At 40.4% G+C, this 18887-nt stretch overlaps 1 protein-coding gene across 1 annotated transcript; it reads left to right on the top strand.

Moving 5' to 3' along the window:
• The first annotated feature begins 413 nt into the window (after window positions 1–413).
• LOC142609944 (purple acid phosphatase 22-like) lies at window positions 414–4925 on the top strand. The gene is made up of 5 exons (XM_075781670.1): window positions 414–671; window positions 778–1069; window positions 2642–3207; window positions 3498–3586; window positions 4515–4925. Exons 1-5 carry the CDS (start codon window positions 528–530, stop codon window positions 4741–4743), a joined length of 1320 nt encoding a protein of 439 aa, XP_075637785.1. The 5' UTR covers window positions 414–527; the 3' UTR covers window positions 4744–4925.
• The last annotated feature ends 13962 nt before the right edge of the window (window positions 4926–18887 follow it).

Raw genomic sequence — 18887 nt, 5'->3', positions numbered from 1 at the left:
TCTCATTATATGATTATTATTAAAAAGGGAAAAGGATCCTTAGAATATTCTTAATTCTGTTAATTAAAATAACAAAAATAAAAATCGACATAATATTTTAATAAATACGTGTAGCAGTAGATGTGCAAGCTTCTTTGGATATAGAAAGTGAACTGAACACGAAGTCTTTAATCAAATAAATAAAATAAAATAAAAAGAGAAAGAAGTTAAACATAAGAGAGAACAATGTACATATGAAGAGTTGGACCAGTAATGTTGAGTCAACCCTATTTTACTTTAGAAATCGAACATGACTCAGCCAAAGCCTAGCCAAATTTACTTGCGGAAAAAGGAGGCAAAGATTATATATTTTTGGAAGTGTTCATTCTTGTAAGCATATCAAAAACTGTTCCAATTGCTTCACGTCTTTGCATTCCCAAAACTATAATTTATATCTTCAAGAGTCTCAAAGCCACACACTTCTTATATCCTTCGCTTCTTCAAACATCTTATAGATCCATTGAGCTTAAAAACATTAAGGAAAGAAAATGTGGGCACATATAATATTTCCTCTCCTTCTTACCATCTTCGTTTTGCCTCAACTTCCACAAGCTCGTGATGATTTTTCTCGCCAACCTGCTGGTCAAGTCATTCTCACTCGCCATGATCGATCAGACTCCGATCCTCAACAGGTACACATAGTTTTTTTTGTCATGTTCAATTCAATTTAAAGGTTCATGCACAAAGTACACGTTAATTACTTTTTTTTTCTTCATGTAATTGTCAATCATATGTTAGGTTCATATATCACTGCTAGGAAGTGATCACATCAGAATTTCATGGATTACTGATGATAGACAAGCACCATCAATCGTCGAATATGGAACGGAATCAGGGAGATATGATGCAAAGGCAAGCGGGGTACACACATCGTATACTTATTTCCAATATAGCTCCGGCAAGATTCACCATGTTAAGATTGGACCATTGAAGCCAGACACCACCTATTTCTATAGGTGTGGAGAGTCAGGCCCGGAACTCTCTTTCAAGACACCTCCTTCCACATTTCCCGTTGAATTTGTTGTAGTTGGTAAGTTTTTCTGACTTTTTTTTCGAAATATTAGTTTAATTCTTTGCTTAGAATCCAACATCACCTAGTACCTCTTTTTCCATTTAATGTGTTGAGGATATGCTTCTTTGTAAAGTCTTTAATTTGGAAGAGTTGTTGGTTGGAAGCATAGTTATTGCTGCAAGTCTAAGCAAAACCAGCACTGAAGAGTGTACACTGTCCGTTAGTAAACAATAACAATAACAATACAATATGTTGCTTCTTTTTCTTTTCTTTTTTTGTGATAACGAGGTACCTTACTGTTACCAGATAAATCATTAAGAATATGAGGTAACCCAGATAGTTTGTCTGTATGCTAGTGGTCGGAGCCAAACTCATGACTTATTATTATAAATTTTGGAGTTCGAGAAATCAATAAGTCTTAGATGACACCTTGGTTATTAGTTCAATTTAATTATCAATTTGATAAGGAAAAAAAAGCTGTTTGTGCTAGTTGTGATAGGTTTCAACTTTTAACTTGCAAGTTTCTGGGAATAGTCTATTGTCCTTATCATGTAAACAAGTTGGACTAGAATCTTTTAATTCAGTTTGGTCTAACCACAGTCTTTAATCTAGTGGAACTGTATGTCTACTTCATTAATTTTAAGAAAGAGGTTTAGGGTTGAACCATCATAGCTAGGTAAGGGCTTTGTGGAACTTTCTGCTTCATTTTAAGAATGAGGCTTGGGGTTCAACCCTCATATGGATTGTAGTAATCAGGGGTCTTACACCTATTTTAAGGGGGGAAAAGAGGGGAAGGGGGGTTAAAATTATTTAGGGATTTTAGGGTAACTCCAACATAGAGAACTTTTCAAATCTTATCTATCAATTTTGAAACGAGTGAATTAAATTTTACCATAGCATCGATGATATAAATAAATATCTAAATGGTATTAATCAACATTTAAAAAAAAAATTGATAATATATAGAATCTAATTTATTCATTTCAAAGTGAATAGATAAGGTTTCAAGAACTATAGAAGATCTTAATTATTCCGAAGAGAGTATGTAGCGAAAAGTTTAGGGTTGAAAATTGAAACCCATAAAGATGGGTGCAATTCATACTAATGAGAAATTGTAAAATTAAGGGAAAAGAGTGATGCTATATATACTAAAAATTTATTTTACTACAAAAAGTTTCATACATAGACTATTTTTTAAAACAATTAAAAGGAAAGGACTTAATTTTTTTAAAAGGAAAAGAAAAAGATCTAAGGTCAATATAATTAATTTCATCTTTATTTGTGTCTACCAAGAGTATTGTAACTAACTAATACATACATTTTTGTGTTTTTCAATTTAGATATTTTGAGTTTAAACCTTATTGCCAATTTTATTTTAATTTTTAAAAAACATGATATTTGTAATGTAGTAGTAATATTGACGGATATGTATCACTAACTAATGATGCATCCCTACATAGAAAATTACTGGAAAAGAAAATCTTTTCCATTTCAAAAACTTTTTTTTTTATAAAAATTTTAAAGGTAATTTATATTAGTAATTCTTAACAGCTTATCCCCCACACTTATACTAACAGTTAACCTTTACAGGCGACCTAGGACAGACAGATTGGACTGCATCAACACTAGCACATGTTGATGGTCAGGACTACGATGTGTTTTTATTACCAGGTGATTTATCATACGCCAATGGCCACCAGCCACTTTGGGACTCATTTGGACGCCTAGTCGAGCCTTCTGCTAGCCGCCGCCCATGGATGGTGACTCAAGGGAACCATGACATTGAGATCTTACCTAACCATCCCAAAGGCTTCGTGTCCTATAATTCAAGGTGGCCAATGCCACACGAAGAGAGTGGATCAACCTCAAATTTGTATTACTCATTTGAAGTTGCTGGGACACACATTATAATGTTAGGGTCATACACCGATTTTGATGTGGACTCGGCTCAGTACAAGTGGCTTAAGGCTGATTTAGCTCGAGTTGATAGGAATAAGACCCCATGGATTCTTGTGTTGTTGCATGCCCCTTGGTATAATACTAACACAGCCCATCAAGGTGAAGGAGAAAGCATGAGACAATCAATGGAGGAGTTGTTGTATAAGGCTCGTGTAGATGTGGTTTTTGCTGGACATGTTCATGCATATGAACGATTTGTAAGTCACCCTTTTGCTTGGTATTCTTTGATAAATAGGGTTAAAAACTTAAAATGTGAGCATATTATAGTCTAACACTTTACTCTTAGGTATTATAACTTACATTTTCTAGTAAAATTCAACTATGTGGTTGTGTCAATTAATTAATGACCAATTAAAAACAAATATATGATTAATTGACCAATATATTTATATGATTAAATTTAATTGTAGAACACAATGTATCATTTAAGAAATTATACTTAAATTTTATAAATTAATTTTGGGTTTTCCTTATCTATGTTTTGCAGACTAGGGTTTATAATAATGAGAAAGACAAATGCGGTCCAGTATATATTACCATTGGCGATGGAGGAAACCGTGAAGGACTTGCATTAGAGTGAGTACTCTTGAATTTCAGCAATTAATGGGACTGTACCAGCCTTTAAATTCATGCTTTACCAATATTAATTCATTGACTTTTAAGGCACAAATTTACTGAATCCATGTGTTGTCTAATTTGGATTTGATTGCAAATCAATTTGAGGTAGTTGAGAACCGTGGGTAGCCATTGCTAGGTTACCCACCTCGCCTTCTCAACCTATTGGATGCAGTCCAATAGTTAAAGCCTCAAGGCAAGGTCAAAGACTTGGATTGAGATCAGGTGCACCTGATGCAATTGTAATCAATGGCTGAGATTGAAAGTTGTAAAAGCACATTTTAATTTCAACCATTAAATAAAATATATTAAAGAAAAGTTAAAAATTTAAAGTTTTTTTTTTATACAAGATAGAATTTCTACTCTAACCTAATCTAAATGTATATATGTCTGAAACTCTTTCCTAAAGACTTGAACCTCGGCCCTTGATGCAATTCACCCCACAAGCACTTATACTTGTGAAGTGACCACCGCACAAAGAGTGCGTGGTGATAGTTAAAACGTTAAAGTTAAAAAGTAAAAATTAAAAAAAAAAATTGTGAAAGAAAGTAGGTGAATTGCAACAGGTGCAATCTCAATCCCAAAGACTTCTTCTTCTTTTTCCTCCCTTTATGAGTCTCTTGACTAAATTTCTAGGTTTGTTATACTCTTAAAGACAAGTTAATATACTATTGCATTTGGATCAATTTTTTGTTTAAAATTTTATTTATTTATTTACTGAAACTTGAGAAAAAAAATTATTAAAAAATGTACATAATCAAATTGACCAACACATTAAAATTTAATTATAACCAAAGGAAATTAGAACTATTCCATTAATTATACTCAATAATGTTAACAACGTGTGTAGTGACATCGAGTGATTAAACATATATGGTGTAATGTGTAGCTATGAGGAACCTGCTTCTCCTCTCTCATTGTATCGGGAACCAAGCTTTGGCCATGGACGCTTCAGGATTCTGAACGAAACACATGCATTTTGGTCATGGCACCGCAACAATGATGCAGACGCCGTTGTTGCAGATGATGTCTGGTTTGAAAGCTTAAGCACGTCTAAAGCATGCTGGGATACGGTGGATGAGAAAGTACCATCATCATTTTCTAAGGATGAACTCTAAGCTGACGCATAAATTGAGAGCTTAAGTTGGATGCGTATATATCTTATTGTATATTATTTCAACTGAAGCATGAAACTCCAGAGACAATTTGGCTAATATATTCATTGTTGCAAACATCATTTCTTCTAATCCATGCATGGATGCATGTTCTATATCTTATGCGGTGATGAATATTATCTAAATCAAACTTAATCCTTATATAAATTATTGTTGATTCCTTGCTCAATTTTATGTATTTATCAGAATTCCTTGCTCAGTTTTTAGTAAGTATAATAATAATAACTAGAATGAAATTTTTCCCTCTTTCTTGGATATTCTCGAGAAAAATTTTCAAAATCAAACCAATTAATTTAAAACCACTATCTATATAATAAAGAAAGCTTATAAATTGAAGTAAAAAAGAATACAATCACTCAAATAGTATCACAGCAACATAATAAATAAATTATTTAATTACATTTTTTATTTGATTAAAAGTCAGCATTTGTAAAACTTACGTAATAAAGAGGGGAAAATGTAATAGATGCCCTAAGGTCATTTGTTTAGGAAGTATTTTATAAACTTTTTATGAGAAAAAAAAATATCTTTTAAAGTTTCTTATATTTTCTATGAAAGTAATGTCAAAATTTTCTTAAAATAGTTTATTAACAATTACCTTAAAAGCGCCTATTAACATGACTCAATAAAAAAATAAGATGTCCAACTGTTTTTATTTATTTATTATTTTTATTAAATATGGAAAAAAACTATCTATAGAGTATTTAGTACAAGAAGAACAAGATCGTCAACCGAATAATTAAATTTAATAAAAACAAAGAACGTTATCTTGGGGAAATGAAAGCATATTAAAATTCGGATCTTGATGAGATCCCTTTCTAAAGCTGCCAGTGCCAAGGTATCATCAAACTTGTTTGCTTCCTTCCTTGTAGACATGCTTGAATTGACTTCTATATGAGAGATCCTCCATAACATATACCTTACAATAATCAACTAGATCGAGAGATTAATCCAAGGTGAACTATAACAGCACTACCAAGAAAAGGTACCAACAACAGAGCATCTAGTATAATAAAACCATGGAGAGAGCAAGGGATAGATCATAGATCCAGTGGCGAAGCAAGAATTTTTATTGGGGTCCATGAGTAAAACTAAATACATAATTTTCATTTTTTAAAATAAAATTTGCAAGAGTGAACAGAGATTTTTTTAAAACCCGGGTGTCGTGGCCCCCCTCTACCCCCTCCCTTCAACCCATGGGTGGTGTTACTAATGCTTTAGGGGTTCAAATAAACTTCTTGACTTGAAAATAAAATTTGTAGGAATAAAATATCATTTTATTAGTTTAATTTATTTTTAAAAATATTTTTGCACATTCTAACTTAAATCTTGCATGCTTTGACATAGATCAGTTCAACCCAAAACTAAACAATACAAATCAGTCCATCCTAAACCAACTAATAACATAAATCACAAATCTATCTCTCGTGAATTTCTTTTCTTTTTTTATCTAACTATTGGTATCCCCAACTTTGAGAGTAAATAGTGAGTGTTTTTCAGATGTAATTGTATCTCTTGTTATTATAAATTTATATATGTATGGATAAGTGTGAAATTTTTGAGTCAATAATTAATAGAATGCAAATGGGTTGAGTTTTATCATTCAATTTAAAATATTTTTATAAAAACAATGACAATTGCATAAAAATTGATAATGACAATTGATAATAACAATTCCGTGTGTTATAAAGTTAGTGATTAAAAAAATAGTAAAATCAGTAATTCTTCAAACATTTGATTGGTTGAGTAGACTAATAATATATTTGTAGGGGTATTGGGCCCAGTAATTTATGAAGGATGGCCCAACGAAGTCTTTTGGGCTGGAAACCCAAATCTGAAGACATCGAAATGATCGTGGAGTATTTAAATGTCCAAATACATCCGAGGAGTAGGTTTGTCCTCGGATTATTAGGCCGAGGACATAGGAAGAGAAGTTTAGTGTCCCCGAGTTATATTATAAAGAATCCTACGATTATGGGAATACACAGTACATGTGGAAGACAATAGAAAGAGCGGTGGAAAGTCTAAAGTAAAAGCTGCTACCACCGCCCATACATTAAAAGCTCTGTAATTGATACGCTGACTGTATAGATGGAAGGATGGGACCTGAGCATAGAGCTTGGAACTTGGTCCCTAATCCCAGCGGGCTTTAGGGAAGAATGGATGGGACAAGTATCTGGAATGAGGATTGCAACCAAAAGGTGGAAGATGATGAAGAGAAGGAAATGAGTATAAATAGAAGGGAAGACATATGAGAAAATGGGAGGACTTTTGGAGTAGAAGAGAGAGAGCCAATAGTAGATGATAATCAACATTTGTATCCAAACTCAAAGAAATACTATTATAAACTATCCTCGGATTTCGTCCGAGGAGGAATTCGCTGTCTTACTTTTGCAAACAACTCTTTAATTTGTCCCATTGGGCCCAAAGCCCATCATTTCCCTGATTGTCTAAACCATCCTTGAAATCTAGATTACAAACCCATCCTCTACAAATTTATTGTAAAGAAATGCCTTTCAAGCCCATCTCCCACCAGTCAGAGTTTGGAAATTTGAATTGTGTCCTTACAATATTATTTATATATGTATTCATGGATAAGTGTGGCTCTTTTGGTCAATAATGAATAGAATGCACGTGGGTCTTTCGTCATTCAATTTAAAATATTTTTATAAAAACAATGACAATAGATAATGACAATTGCATAAAAATATAAAATGTTAGACGACAAACTTTACAAAATAAAATTGTTACACATACTTACATTGACAATTAGATAATAAAAAACTCATAATGATGTCAAAATATGAAGACTTTTAATAAGAAAGAAATGGTATAATGTCATGTATTTGTGTGATTTTTTTTTTTTTTTTGTCAATGACTTCAAGTTCTTTTTTTTTAATTTAAATTTTTTAATAACTCCCCTGAAGAGAAATCCTAGAGCCACCACTGCTTTGACCATCCCTAACAATCCATAGTTTTACTACTCACTAACGACTCTACATGTAAGTTAAAAAAATTATATAAATAATTATTTTTAGGGTTTAATTAACGAGTGTTCTTAGAGCATTTGTTAGTGGATTATTTTAGGAAATTTTTTATGCTATTTTTATGAGAAATATAGAAAATGTCAAAAAAAAAAATCAGTTACTTGATGTTTACAATATAACAATAAGTGACCATAGACCGAAAGGAAAAAATAAAAATAAAAAAATTCCAAGAGAATTGATGTTTACGATATAAGACCACAGAGTTACAATTAGCTTGCAATCACTCAATAAGAGGAAGGCCAAAGTGAGTAAGTGACTATATATATACATATAGAGGAAGTCTAATGTATCTTTCTAAAGGAGAAGTGCTTCTTTCCCTACTTACACATTTAACTATCCAAAATGTCTCAAGGATCCATCTGAAATTATCCTCTACCTTATGACTAATGTTTCCGAGTTCACCATAAAAAGTTAAAATAACTAAAGTCTAAACAACTTTCCAACAAAAATATACACCACACATCAATAGTTTGTCCATATTTTTAGGTTCTTGTATTTGGAATAAAGCTCCGCATTAGTCTTACTCACATAGTCGTGTAATATTTGTCCACAATGATAGTGAAGTCGGTTCAAGTAAGTAAATTTTTGTGCCTTGTACACAACATGCATGTATAAGTCCTGAGCCTTTACCAGTTATCTATATCGAAGTTATACAACTACTTTGTCTACATATGTTTGCCTTGTTCAGCATGCATGCGCAAGAAAATAGAATCTAAGGAGTGATAGACCTTTAAGTCTTTGACAAATTTCATTATATATGTATACAAGTTTTGCTACTTACATCAGTAATGCCGAAGAAAGAATATTCTTCTTTAGGAAGCACATAGAATGGAAGTTGAAATTAATTATGAGTTATATATTCTACTTTGTGTAACACAGAAATCAAACCTACCAAACAAATACGGAAAAAAAATTAATTTAAAATTAATTTGAGTCTATTTCTTCTTCTTCCACCTCAGATCATTGAGTCTTTCTGCAACAATTTCCCATGGCCATCATTGGGTTGCCCTCAAAGTTATTGTCTTTTACCTCACGGAACTTTGCCCAAAGTATTTCTCTCATTTTGGAATGCAATTTTGTTGCTTGCAAAACAAGAAAAAAAAAATCATACAAAACTAAATAAGTCTTTGGATATTAACTTATTATATAAAATAACCATGCCTAGTGGTGAAATGGAGACATGTTCTAAAATATTGCAACAACAAAAAGTATAGAGTAAATTTCAATTTACATTTATGGGTTATTCCACAAACTATATTCGAATTACTAAGATTTGAACAAAAATGGAATCATTAAGATTCCATTTAAATAAAGTGTGTGATTTTATTTTAATACAAACTTCATAGGGTGAATATGTAACTATAAAAAAAATATAGGATTAAATTGTAATATTGGTCCAACAAAAAGAAAGTACACAATTTGGTCACAAAATTTAAAATTTTAAATGAAATTCTTGTTCAAAATTAATTACTTGGGCAATAATTGAAACAAATGTAGATTATTAACATACAAAGAAAAAATAAATGTCCATATAAGTTTGTGAAAATTATTAAATATTTAGTAATTTTCATATCTTCTATTTGTAATGACATTTAATGTATTTGAAGTTGATTCTCCAAATTTTATAACATATAATAAGTATCATTCATGGCATAAAATGATTTTTACAAATCACATGTCATGCAGGACTTCGACTAGATTTTTTTTCTTTTACTAAGATTACCCTCTAAAAATTAAAATTTATACTTATTTAGCATTCAATTATCAATAAAATTTCTAAGTAATTTCTATCCTTTTGTATTCCATATATCCCATTCTCACATGGTTAAAATTAGTTGTGTACTCTTCCTTCCTCTATTTTCACGTCACACGGACCACTTGTTTAATATGAAAAAGAAAATTCTTATTAAAAGAATAGATTCCTTGTTCTAACTGATTAAGTGATTATTGAGATAATTATAATTATTTAGTGATGATGCCTAGGTTATCACCAGTAAGCTGCTAGTACTCCACCGATTTGAAGCAACACCTGCGAAGAAAAAAGTAGGTGATCGACAGAGAGCACCGGTGTGGTGCCGGCCAAAGACCCTCCGACGATCAAGTTAGAAGGAGAATCTCTACAACTCTAGAGTGCCAGAGTTGAGGTAATTGTGCGTACCTTTGGGTCATGAGGGTCTTGGGGTATATATAGTGGTGTGTGGCCGAAATATGCGCCTTGGTGAAGAAGTACTTTCCTTTTTAAAAGAGTAATTCGCGGGTCTTTGCCTATTGTGTTGAACCCTTTCCTTATAGGAATCTTCTTAACTAAGTCGAACGCGTAGCGCAAGAACTTTCCTTATATTCACATAAGCAGAGGTCAAGATAGGCTAAAAATGAAAGTTGGATTATTCCTTCAGCCTTCACCTGCCAAGGTCGTCAGCCAACGTGCAACTCCTATACTGTCGTCAGCTTACGTACGCCAACGTGGTCCGTCAGCCAAGGTGTAACTCCTATACTGTCGTCAGCTTACGTACGCCAACGTGGTCCGTCAGCCAAGGACGTCAGCCAAAGAACTTACAGCCAAGGTCGTCACCACTGACTCGTCCACGTGATCCGTCAGCTTAACGTGCATTTAGTGTGTAACAAGTAAACTTCCGTCAGCTTCTTAATGTTCCGTCACCTTGTAATAACGTCACTATCAGCTGCCCCCCACTCCATTATCCCGTCAGCCTACGAGTGACGGATCATAGAGTTCTTGTTATTGGGGAAAGGGTTCGTGCATGGTAGTTTGTGACATCTTGATTAAATGGTGGGACACATGTCATAGACTGATTGGCTCCGCGTCTGGACGGGTATGTCGCTTCGTCTTCCGCGCCTCCTCTCTCTCCTATATATACCTCACTATTTACCTTTTTTCCACTTTTTCTGCCTTGTCCATCTTGAGAACGAATCCGTCACCGGCTAGCCTTGTCACATCGTCAACCGCGCAGTAGTCGCCGACTTCCGAGACCGTCCTCCTACACGTAAGTTTTCGCTACTCTACTTTTAATTTTTATAGTGTCGCCCTTTAGTTAAGTCGTCGGCCTAGGATCTTAGAAAGAAACCCGTCGTTTGTAGGTAGTCGGGATGTCTAGGGAGACGCCGAGTGACCGCCGTCGATCCGCGACGCGAGCGGGTTACGACGAAGTTTTCCCGTCAGTCGTGAGCCCGCAGGGGGCCTATCCTGGTCGTCGAGAAGAGAATCGTCAACTCATTCCGACGGTGAAGTAGAGAGTTCTAGCAGGGAAGTGGGGTGAGCGGTGATGTAGACGATGAAGACCAGGGAGTTCACGAAAATGCAAGTGTCAGTGACGGGGGCGAGAGTGACGACGATGAGGAAGCCTTAGAGAGCACCTCGGGATCCTCTAGTGTTGACCGTCCTTTCATCTTACCCTCAGAGTGGTCCGTCAACAATTTTCTCCCAACGATGACGGAGAACGTTTTTAAAAGTTTGCGGTCCCGTTATCAAATACCAGACGACATTCCCATTCGTCTTCCTGAGGAAGGTGAGAAGTGTTACTCCGGACGAACCGCGGACGTCGGCATGTATGATGCCATGTTCGCAGCTGGGCTAAGGCTGCCTCTGACGGCATTACACCGTCATCTGGCTAACTTCCTTGGGATATCCGTCAGCCAGATTGCCCCCAATGCTTGGCGAACCTTCATTGGTGCCGAGATCTTGTGGGGCCGTCTGAGTGGTGGGAACCGTCAGCTGACCTTGGACGAGTTCTTTTGGTGTTATCGTCCTCAGCACATTTCCTCGTCAAAAGGAGTGTACCACTTTGCAGTAAGGGATAAGGAGTTGAAGTTAGTGTCCGATATGCCTGACTCCAATAGGAAGTGGAAAGGCGATAGACTTCTTTGTAGAAGTGGACGAAATTGGGTATGTCGTCCAGAAGAGTGAGACAATGCCCATGGTTTTGACCAACACATGGGCATATGTTAGAAATTCAGGTTAATACCGTCGGCCCTTCTCGCTCCGTCTACTTATTTGCTGTCTTAACCCGTCACTTTTCACTGCAGCTAACAACCGTCCACGTATCACCGCGGAGCAAGAGGATTTCATTCGTCGAGTGACGGCCATTCCCTTGGACGAGAGGAAGTGTCGGGATCTAATCACGTTAGACGCCCTTCACTTATATTGTGGTGGCCCTTGAACCGACGGGAGGAGGCTTGCAAATTGAACGCCTACTCTCGCCGACGTGAGTGTCCTTCAACTTCTTGTCTTTATCCCCGACGTTGTTTCTTTCTAACCCTTATTCTTTGCGTAAATGGAGTCAGGCTAAGCAAAGGGTCAGAGTGCAGCCGCGGCTAAGAAAAAACGGCAAGAGAAGGCCGGGGCGAGTCCTCACCGTCGAGCCTTAGGCCCGTTGAGAAGGCCGCGGCCAAGAGAAAACGACGGCGGGGTAGACCGTCCGGGAAGAAGGTTGCCCCCACTCCTAGGGACCAGTCCATCTCGAAGGCCGTCACCTCCTAGGTTCCTCATGGGGCAGGCAAGGGTCCGATGACCTCGTCGAGGGCCCATTGTCCAAGGATCCGTACGCCGTCCGCCGACCCACAAGGATTATGCTGGAGAGGTGACGGAATCCATTTTAAAGGATGAGGAGACGGATCCTTGTGCGGAGCAAAACCATCGACGAGATAGGGCGTCGCCCTTTTTGACCTCACTAGGGTATGTGTCTCTTTTTACTTTACTTTTGGTGTACGACGCCTTAAATCATCCGACGTTGTTCTACCTTTTTTAATGTAGGCTATGGTTCGCGTGAAGGCCCTGTCGAATAGGTGCTTTGCCAAGGAGGGGGTGATCACCCGTCTGAACGAGCGCGTCAAGTACCTAGCTGACGGTCAGGCGCAGTTCAAGGAGGCAAACAAAATCTTGGGCACGGAGCTGAAGGACTATAAGGAGAAGCGACGAGGAAACCCGTCGCCGGGAGCTGGAGACGGAGGCCAAGGTGGTGGCAGAAAAGGAGCTAAGGTCCATCCTAGTCCAAGTGGAAACGGCTAGGAATGACGCTGTGAAGGAGTTTAAAGATTCGTCAGCCTTCATAGACGCTTGTGCCGCCTACTATGGTGACGGGTTTGAGGACTGCCTGAAGCAAGTAAAATCGGTGTATCCTGACTTGGATTTGTCAAGGATTTCAATGGATGAGTCCATCCCGTCAACCCCTGCAGGTGACGCCGTTCCTGAAGAAGCTGACGCCAACAGCCAGAGAGACAACAGCGTCGTCCTAGCTCAGCCAGCAGCGGACCACTCCGTCACTCTGACTCCGGCAAATCCTCATAATGGCGACCCAAATGCCGGCAGCCCTTCTCTCTCCTGTGCCCAGCCTTTTGATGTCGAAGACAATGGAGGACACTGACGCTCCCTTAGAACTTAAAGTTTTCTGTGTTTTTTTTTTTTTTTTTTTTTGAGAAGTGTAGACGGAATAGTAATACTTGACGCCCATTTTTCTGGGCCTTTGTACAGACATTGTCTACTTTAATTTTAATGTCGTTTTATGCTTCAATTATGTGTGTTTTTTGTTGTAAGTCAGAATTATGTTCGTGATGAGCTTCGTCAGCTTAGGGGTGACGGGGTTTTTCTCTTTCAATTCAATTTTTGAACTGATGACGGCGTCAGCTTCTTTTCCATGAAAACTCCGGGTCATTTTTTATCATTCCGTCAGTTTCATGGGCAACGTCATTTGATAACTTAATTGCATGCCCGATAGTTTCCTAACGGCGTCAGCCTTTTTCTTTCAGCTAATCTAGCTTGATGTATCCATTTGGCAATACGCCCATTTTTCTATGAACAATGCCGTCAGCTAACTTTGAACATAACACTGTTATTAAGTCGTCACTTTGAACATAACACCGTTATTAGGTCGTCACTTTGAACATAACGCCTTCACTTTGAATATAACGCCGTCGCTTTGAACACGACACCGTCATCTTGTTGCATCATGGCATGGTGACGAGCTCAAGAGGGAACATATCAGCATTTTATTGCCCTTGTACATCTTACGCGCTTGGTGGTAAGGCTTTATAGTAATGAGGTCGTCCACCTTGTTGTCCTTAGATTGGGATCGTCCACTTTGTGGATTTTAGGTGTAAGATTGTCCACTTTGTGGACTTATAAGCAGGTCGTCCACTTTGTGGACTTATAAGCAGGTCGTCCACTTTTGGACTTAGATGTAGGCCGTCCACTTTATGGACTTATAAGTGGGTCGTCCACTTTTGGACTCGGATGTAGGCCGTCCACTTTGTGGACTTATAAGTAGGTCGTCCACTTTTGGACTCGGATGTAGGCCGTCCACTTTGTGGACTTATAAGTAGGTCGTCCACTTTTGGACTCGGATGTAGGCCGTCCACTTTGTGGACTTATAAGTAGGTCGTCCACTTTTGGACTTAGAGGTAGGCCGTCCATTTTGTGGACTTAGATGTAGGGGACCTGTTGTTTTCTTCAAGACATAAAAAATTCACTAGTCGTTTCTGAATGAACCTCCTCTTATTATGATGAATGCATAAGTAAAATTTTGTTCAAAAATAGGAAAGATAAGTTTTCAGCCCTTTGGACTTAAAATATACTGTAGACAGGAATAAGCTAAGACAAATAATTAAGGATCATAAACTGGTAATGAGGAGTAACGTTCTGCTTGCTATCTTCTATGGGTAGTACTTTGAAGGTGCTCTGCGTTCCACGGGTGTCGCGGCTTCGCCGTCAGCGTCTCTAGGTGATAGGTGCCCTTTCTTCGCCATGATATGATCTTGTAGGGTCCTTCCCGCTTCGGGCCGAGCTTTCCTTGTGTGGGATCTCTGGCTGCGCCCATTACTTTCCTTAAAACAAGGTCTCCGACTTTGAAGTCTCGGTGCTTGACTCGGGAGTTGTAGTGCTTGCTTACGAGGTCCTGGTATCGCGCGAGTCTCTGCTCAGCCACCGCCCTTACTTCGTCAATTAGATCCAGTTGTAAACGAAGCTCTCGATCATTTCTTCCCTCGTCGTGATTGGCCACCCTATAACTTGTGAGCCCTATCTCGGCTGGGATGACCGCTTCACTTCCGTACGTCAGCTGGAAAGGGGTTTCTCCTGTAGGGGGTTCGCACCGTCGTTCCGTAAGCCCACAACACACACGGGTAGCATCTCGACCATACGCCCTTTGCCCCTCGAGCCGAGTCTTGATGTTTCGAAGCAAGGATCGGTTGGTGACTTCTACTTGTCCATTTGCATGGCCGGAAAGAAGAATAATGGTTCTTGATTCCTAACTCTAAACGAAGGCTCGGAAGGAGTCGTTGTCAAATTGTTTACCGTTGTCCGAAATTAAGACCCTTGGAATTCGTATATAAAAAGGGATTCTAAATGTTGTCCAATATTAAACCCTTGGAATTCTTTCCCGTTGAATGTTCTTCGCCACTTTCAACCCATTTGGTGAAGTAATCGATGCCGACGATCGAGGAACTTCGACCGCTGCCTGCCATCGGGAATGGTCCCATGATATCCAACCCCCATTGGGCGAATGGCCATGGGGCGGTTATGGGGGTGATTCTTCGCCGGTTGCCGAGTGATGTTGCTGAACCTTTGACACTTGTCGCAAGCTCCATAAACATCGGGGCGTCATTTTTGCATTGTTGGCCAATAGTACCCGGCGCGAATCAGCTTTTGTACCAACGACCGTGATCCGGAGTGGGCATGTCCTCGTGTACTTTCCTCATTTTCGCTTCTTCGCAGCCTACGCACCTTAGATATGGTCGAGAAAAGCCCCTTTTGTAGAGAACGTCCTTTATCAAGACAAACCGTGAGTACCGGACCTTCAGCTGGCCTCCTTTTCATTAGGCAACGTGCCATCTTTTAGGTAGGAGATCAAGGGCGTGGTCCAATTGTTTCTGTCCTGGAAACGTCAATTTCACGAATGAGACAACGTCAAGTAACACCGTCGAATAAAGTTTCCGGAAGTACCGGCTTTGAAAGTTTCGATGGCATGTTCGTTTCAGATGCCTTGGAAGTCGGTCGGCACTGTCCGTACCGTCCATCCTCCTCTTTTGCTTGTTCCCAGTACCTTCTCATTTTTTCACCTTTGCACTCGTACTCGTCGTTTACGACTTGTGAGTCGCAATGAACAACCACGTTCGTGGCCCACTACAACCGAGCAAGGTCAGACCCCTGTGAGCTAATACTAGCTTCATTGTTAGTTGTAGGGAAATCGAGGCGAATCATACATTTGAGCTCGTCGCCTTCCGAGAGAGTTAAGCACGACCCACCCCGCCAACGCCGGCCTTCTTGTTGGATGACCCGCCGTGAAAATGCCCCATTGGGGAATCTTTTCCTCTTCGCCTTCCGCGTTGGTGAACTCGGCAAGTCAGCCACCGCTTGTCCCTTGATGGCGACGCGGGGCGATATTGTATGTCAAATTCACTTAGCTCTACGGACCACGGCGCCATCCGTCCGGCAGCCGCAGGCTGCCCATTGCCCGCCGCAAAGGTTGTCGGTCAGGACGACTATTGTATGGGCTTGAAAATATGGCTTGAGCTTACGGGCCGTCGTAACCAAAGCGAAGGCAAGTTTCTCCATGGGGATATCTCTCTTCGCACCGTGCAATGCCTTGCTCGCATAGTACACGGTCGTTGGACCTTATCGTCTTCTCTAATTGTGGGCCGCGCCGACGGCTGGGGAAACGGCCGATAGAGGAACAGTTCTTCTCTGGTTGCGAGGGGCTCGCAATGGTGGGGAAGAGAGGTAGACCTTTAAATCTTCGAACGCTTGTTGACACTCCATCCCATTCAAAGGATTTTTTCAATGTTCGGAAAAAGGTAGACACTGTCTCAGCCTTCGACACAAAGCACGCTAAGCGCGGCGATCCTACCATTGAGGCTTTGTACTTCCTTGATATTCTTAGGAGGGGCCATCCCCATAATGGCCTCGAATCTTGTCCGGGTTGGCCTCGATCCCTCTTTGGGATACCATGTATCCCAAGAACTTTCCCCGCCGTCACTCCAAAGGCACACTTGCTTGGGTCGAGCTTCATGTTGTAGGAGCGAAGAGTATCAAATGTTTCCTTAAGATCATCCAGATGAGCTTCTTCCTCTGGCTTTTGACCAGCATGTCGTCGACATACACCCGGACGTTCCTTCCAATCCTGTGCAAACATCTTGTTCATGAGCCTCTCGATAGGTTGCGCCGCGTTTTCGGGGCTGAAGGGCATGACCTTGTAGCAAAAAAGGCCTTGGCTTGTTACGAACGAAGTCTTCTTTGATCGGCCTCGCCATTCGAATCCGGTTATACCCGGAGAATGCATCCATGAAGCTTAAAAGTTGATGTTTGGCCGTAGAATCCACCAGGACGTCGACCCGGGAGGGGGTAGCTATCTTTGGGCACGCCTTGTTTAAGTCCGTGAAGTCGACGCACATTCTCCATTTCCCGTTGTTCTTTTTGACCATCACGGCGTTCGCCAACCAGTTGGGGTAATACACTTCGATAAATCCCGCTTCCCAGGTTGCGGACTTCTTCCCGCTATTGCTTGGTCTCTTTCGGGCGAAGGTTCTTTTCTTCGTCGGACGGGCGGAAAGGATGGCGACACGTTCAACCCGTGCACCATGACGACGGTCGATTCCCGGCATGTCTTCGTGGCTCCATGCGAATACATCTTTGTTTTCTTTCAAGAAAGTAGCAAGTTTCCGACGTACGCCGGGTCGGCCAAGGTTCCGACTTTGTCGTTCGCTCGGGTGGGCTTCGTCGAGGTGCACGTCTTCGAGCCTTTCGACGGGTTCGTCGCCACCCGACGTTCTTCTATGTTCATGGCTTGAATGTGATTGTCCATCTCCATCATGGCCACGTAACATTCTCGTGCGGATACCTCGATTTCCTCTTAATTCTCCAATTCCGTGATCGCAGGGAATTTTATCATTAAATGGTATGTCGAGGTTACAGCTTTCCATGAGTTCGAGGTTGGACGTCCTATGATGGCATTGTAAGCCGACGAGCAATCGACTACCAGGAATGTTATGTTCCGGGTGACTGTGGGTAGTCTCCAACGGTTACCGCTAAAGTGACGGTGCCCAGACGGATGCACCTCGCCCTCCAAAGCCAATGAGTGGGGCATTAACCGGAGTTAGTCTCTCCCTTTCAATTCGCATCTGTTGGAAAGCGGGATAGTAAAGGATGTCTGCGAACTACCGTTGTCTACGAGAACCCGTGTATGTTGTAATCTCCCGCCGTATGGTGACGACCAAAGCGTCGTCGTGGGGGTGATGGAGGCGCCGGGGCGTCTACTTCCGAGAATTCAATGGGGGGATTTCCAATCCGTGGCCTTCCAAGCGCAGACTTGCCGATTGGACGTTCCGGACCGCTCGATGTATGTCTTTCGGGCTTTCTGGAAGATCTCGGCCCTTGTGGTGCCTCCTACAATCATCCTTATGTCTCCTATGGGCTGCCTGGGGCGATCATTATCTCGCCGAGGGGCTTGATTTTGTGGCGGGTCTCGCCCTTCTCTTTGTTGACAAACCTCTCGTAACCTCCCTCGCCTAATGAGAGCTTCTATTTGCGTTTCGGTCGTAGAAAATCGGGCGGTGTCATGGCCGTGGTCTTGATGAAATCGGGAGTACTTATCCCTTGGTCTCCCGTTGGGATCTCCCTTCAGCTTTCCAGGAAAGGCCAAAGTTTCCTCGTCTTTAATCCGCATCAACACCCGGTCGATGGGCACATTCGGGGAGTGAAGTTCGTGTACCTTCCCGTAGGCGGCTTGGGTCGTCGATCATCTCGTCCCTCTTGGTTCTCCCCTCTTTCGTCCATTATCGGGTTTCGTATCCTCCCGTCTCTCCCCTTTTTCTCGGGTTTGTAGTCGTCCCTCGGCTGCAAGGCATCCTCCGCGTTCATATACTTCGTCGCCCGTAGTATACGTCGGACATAGTCTTTGGGTCGTTCTTGCATAGAGAGAACAAGAACTTACCCTCTTGTAACCCGTTCATGAATGCCGCCACAAGTGTCTTGTCGTCCGCCCCGTCTATCGAGAGAGATTCCTTGTTAAAGCGGGCTATATAAGACCTTAATGT

Source organism: Castanea sativa, chromosome 9 (assembly GCF_040712315.1).
Source record: "Castanea sativa cultivar Marrone di Chiusa Pesio chromosome 9, ASM4071231v1".
Lineage (NCBI taxonomy): Eukaryota > Viridiplantae > Streptophyta > Magnoliopsida > Fagales > Fagaceae > Castanea > Castanea sativa.
Note: the sequence above shows the minus strand (reverse complement) of the source record. Positions and strands in the feature narration are given on the sequence as shown.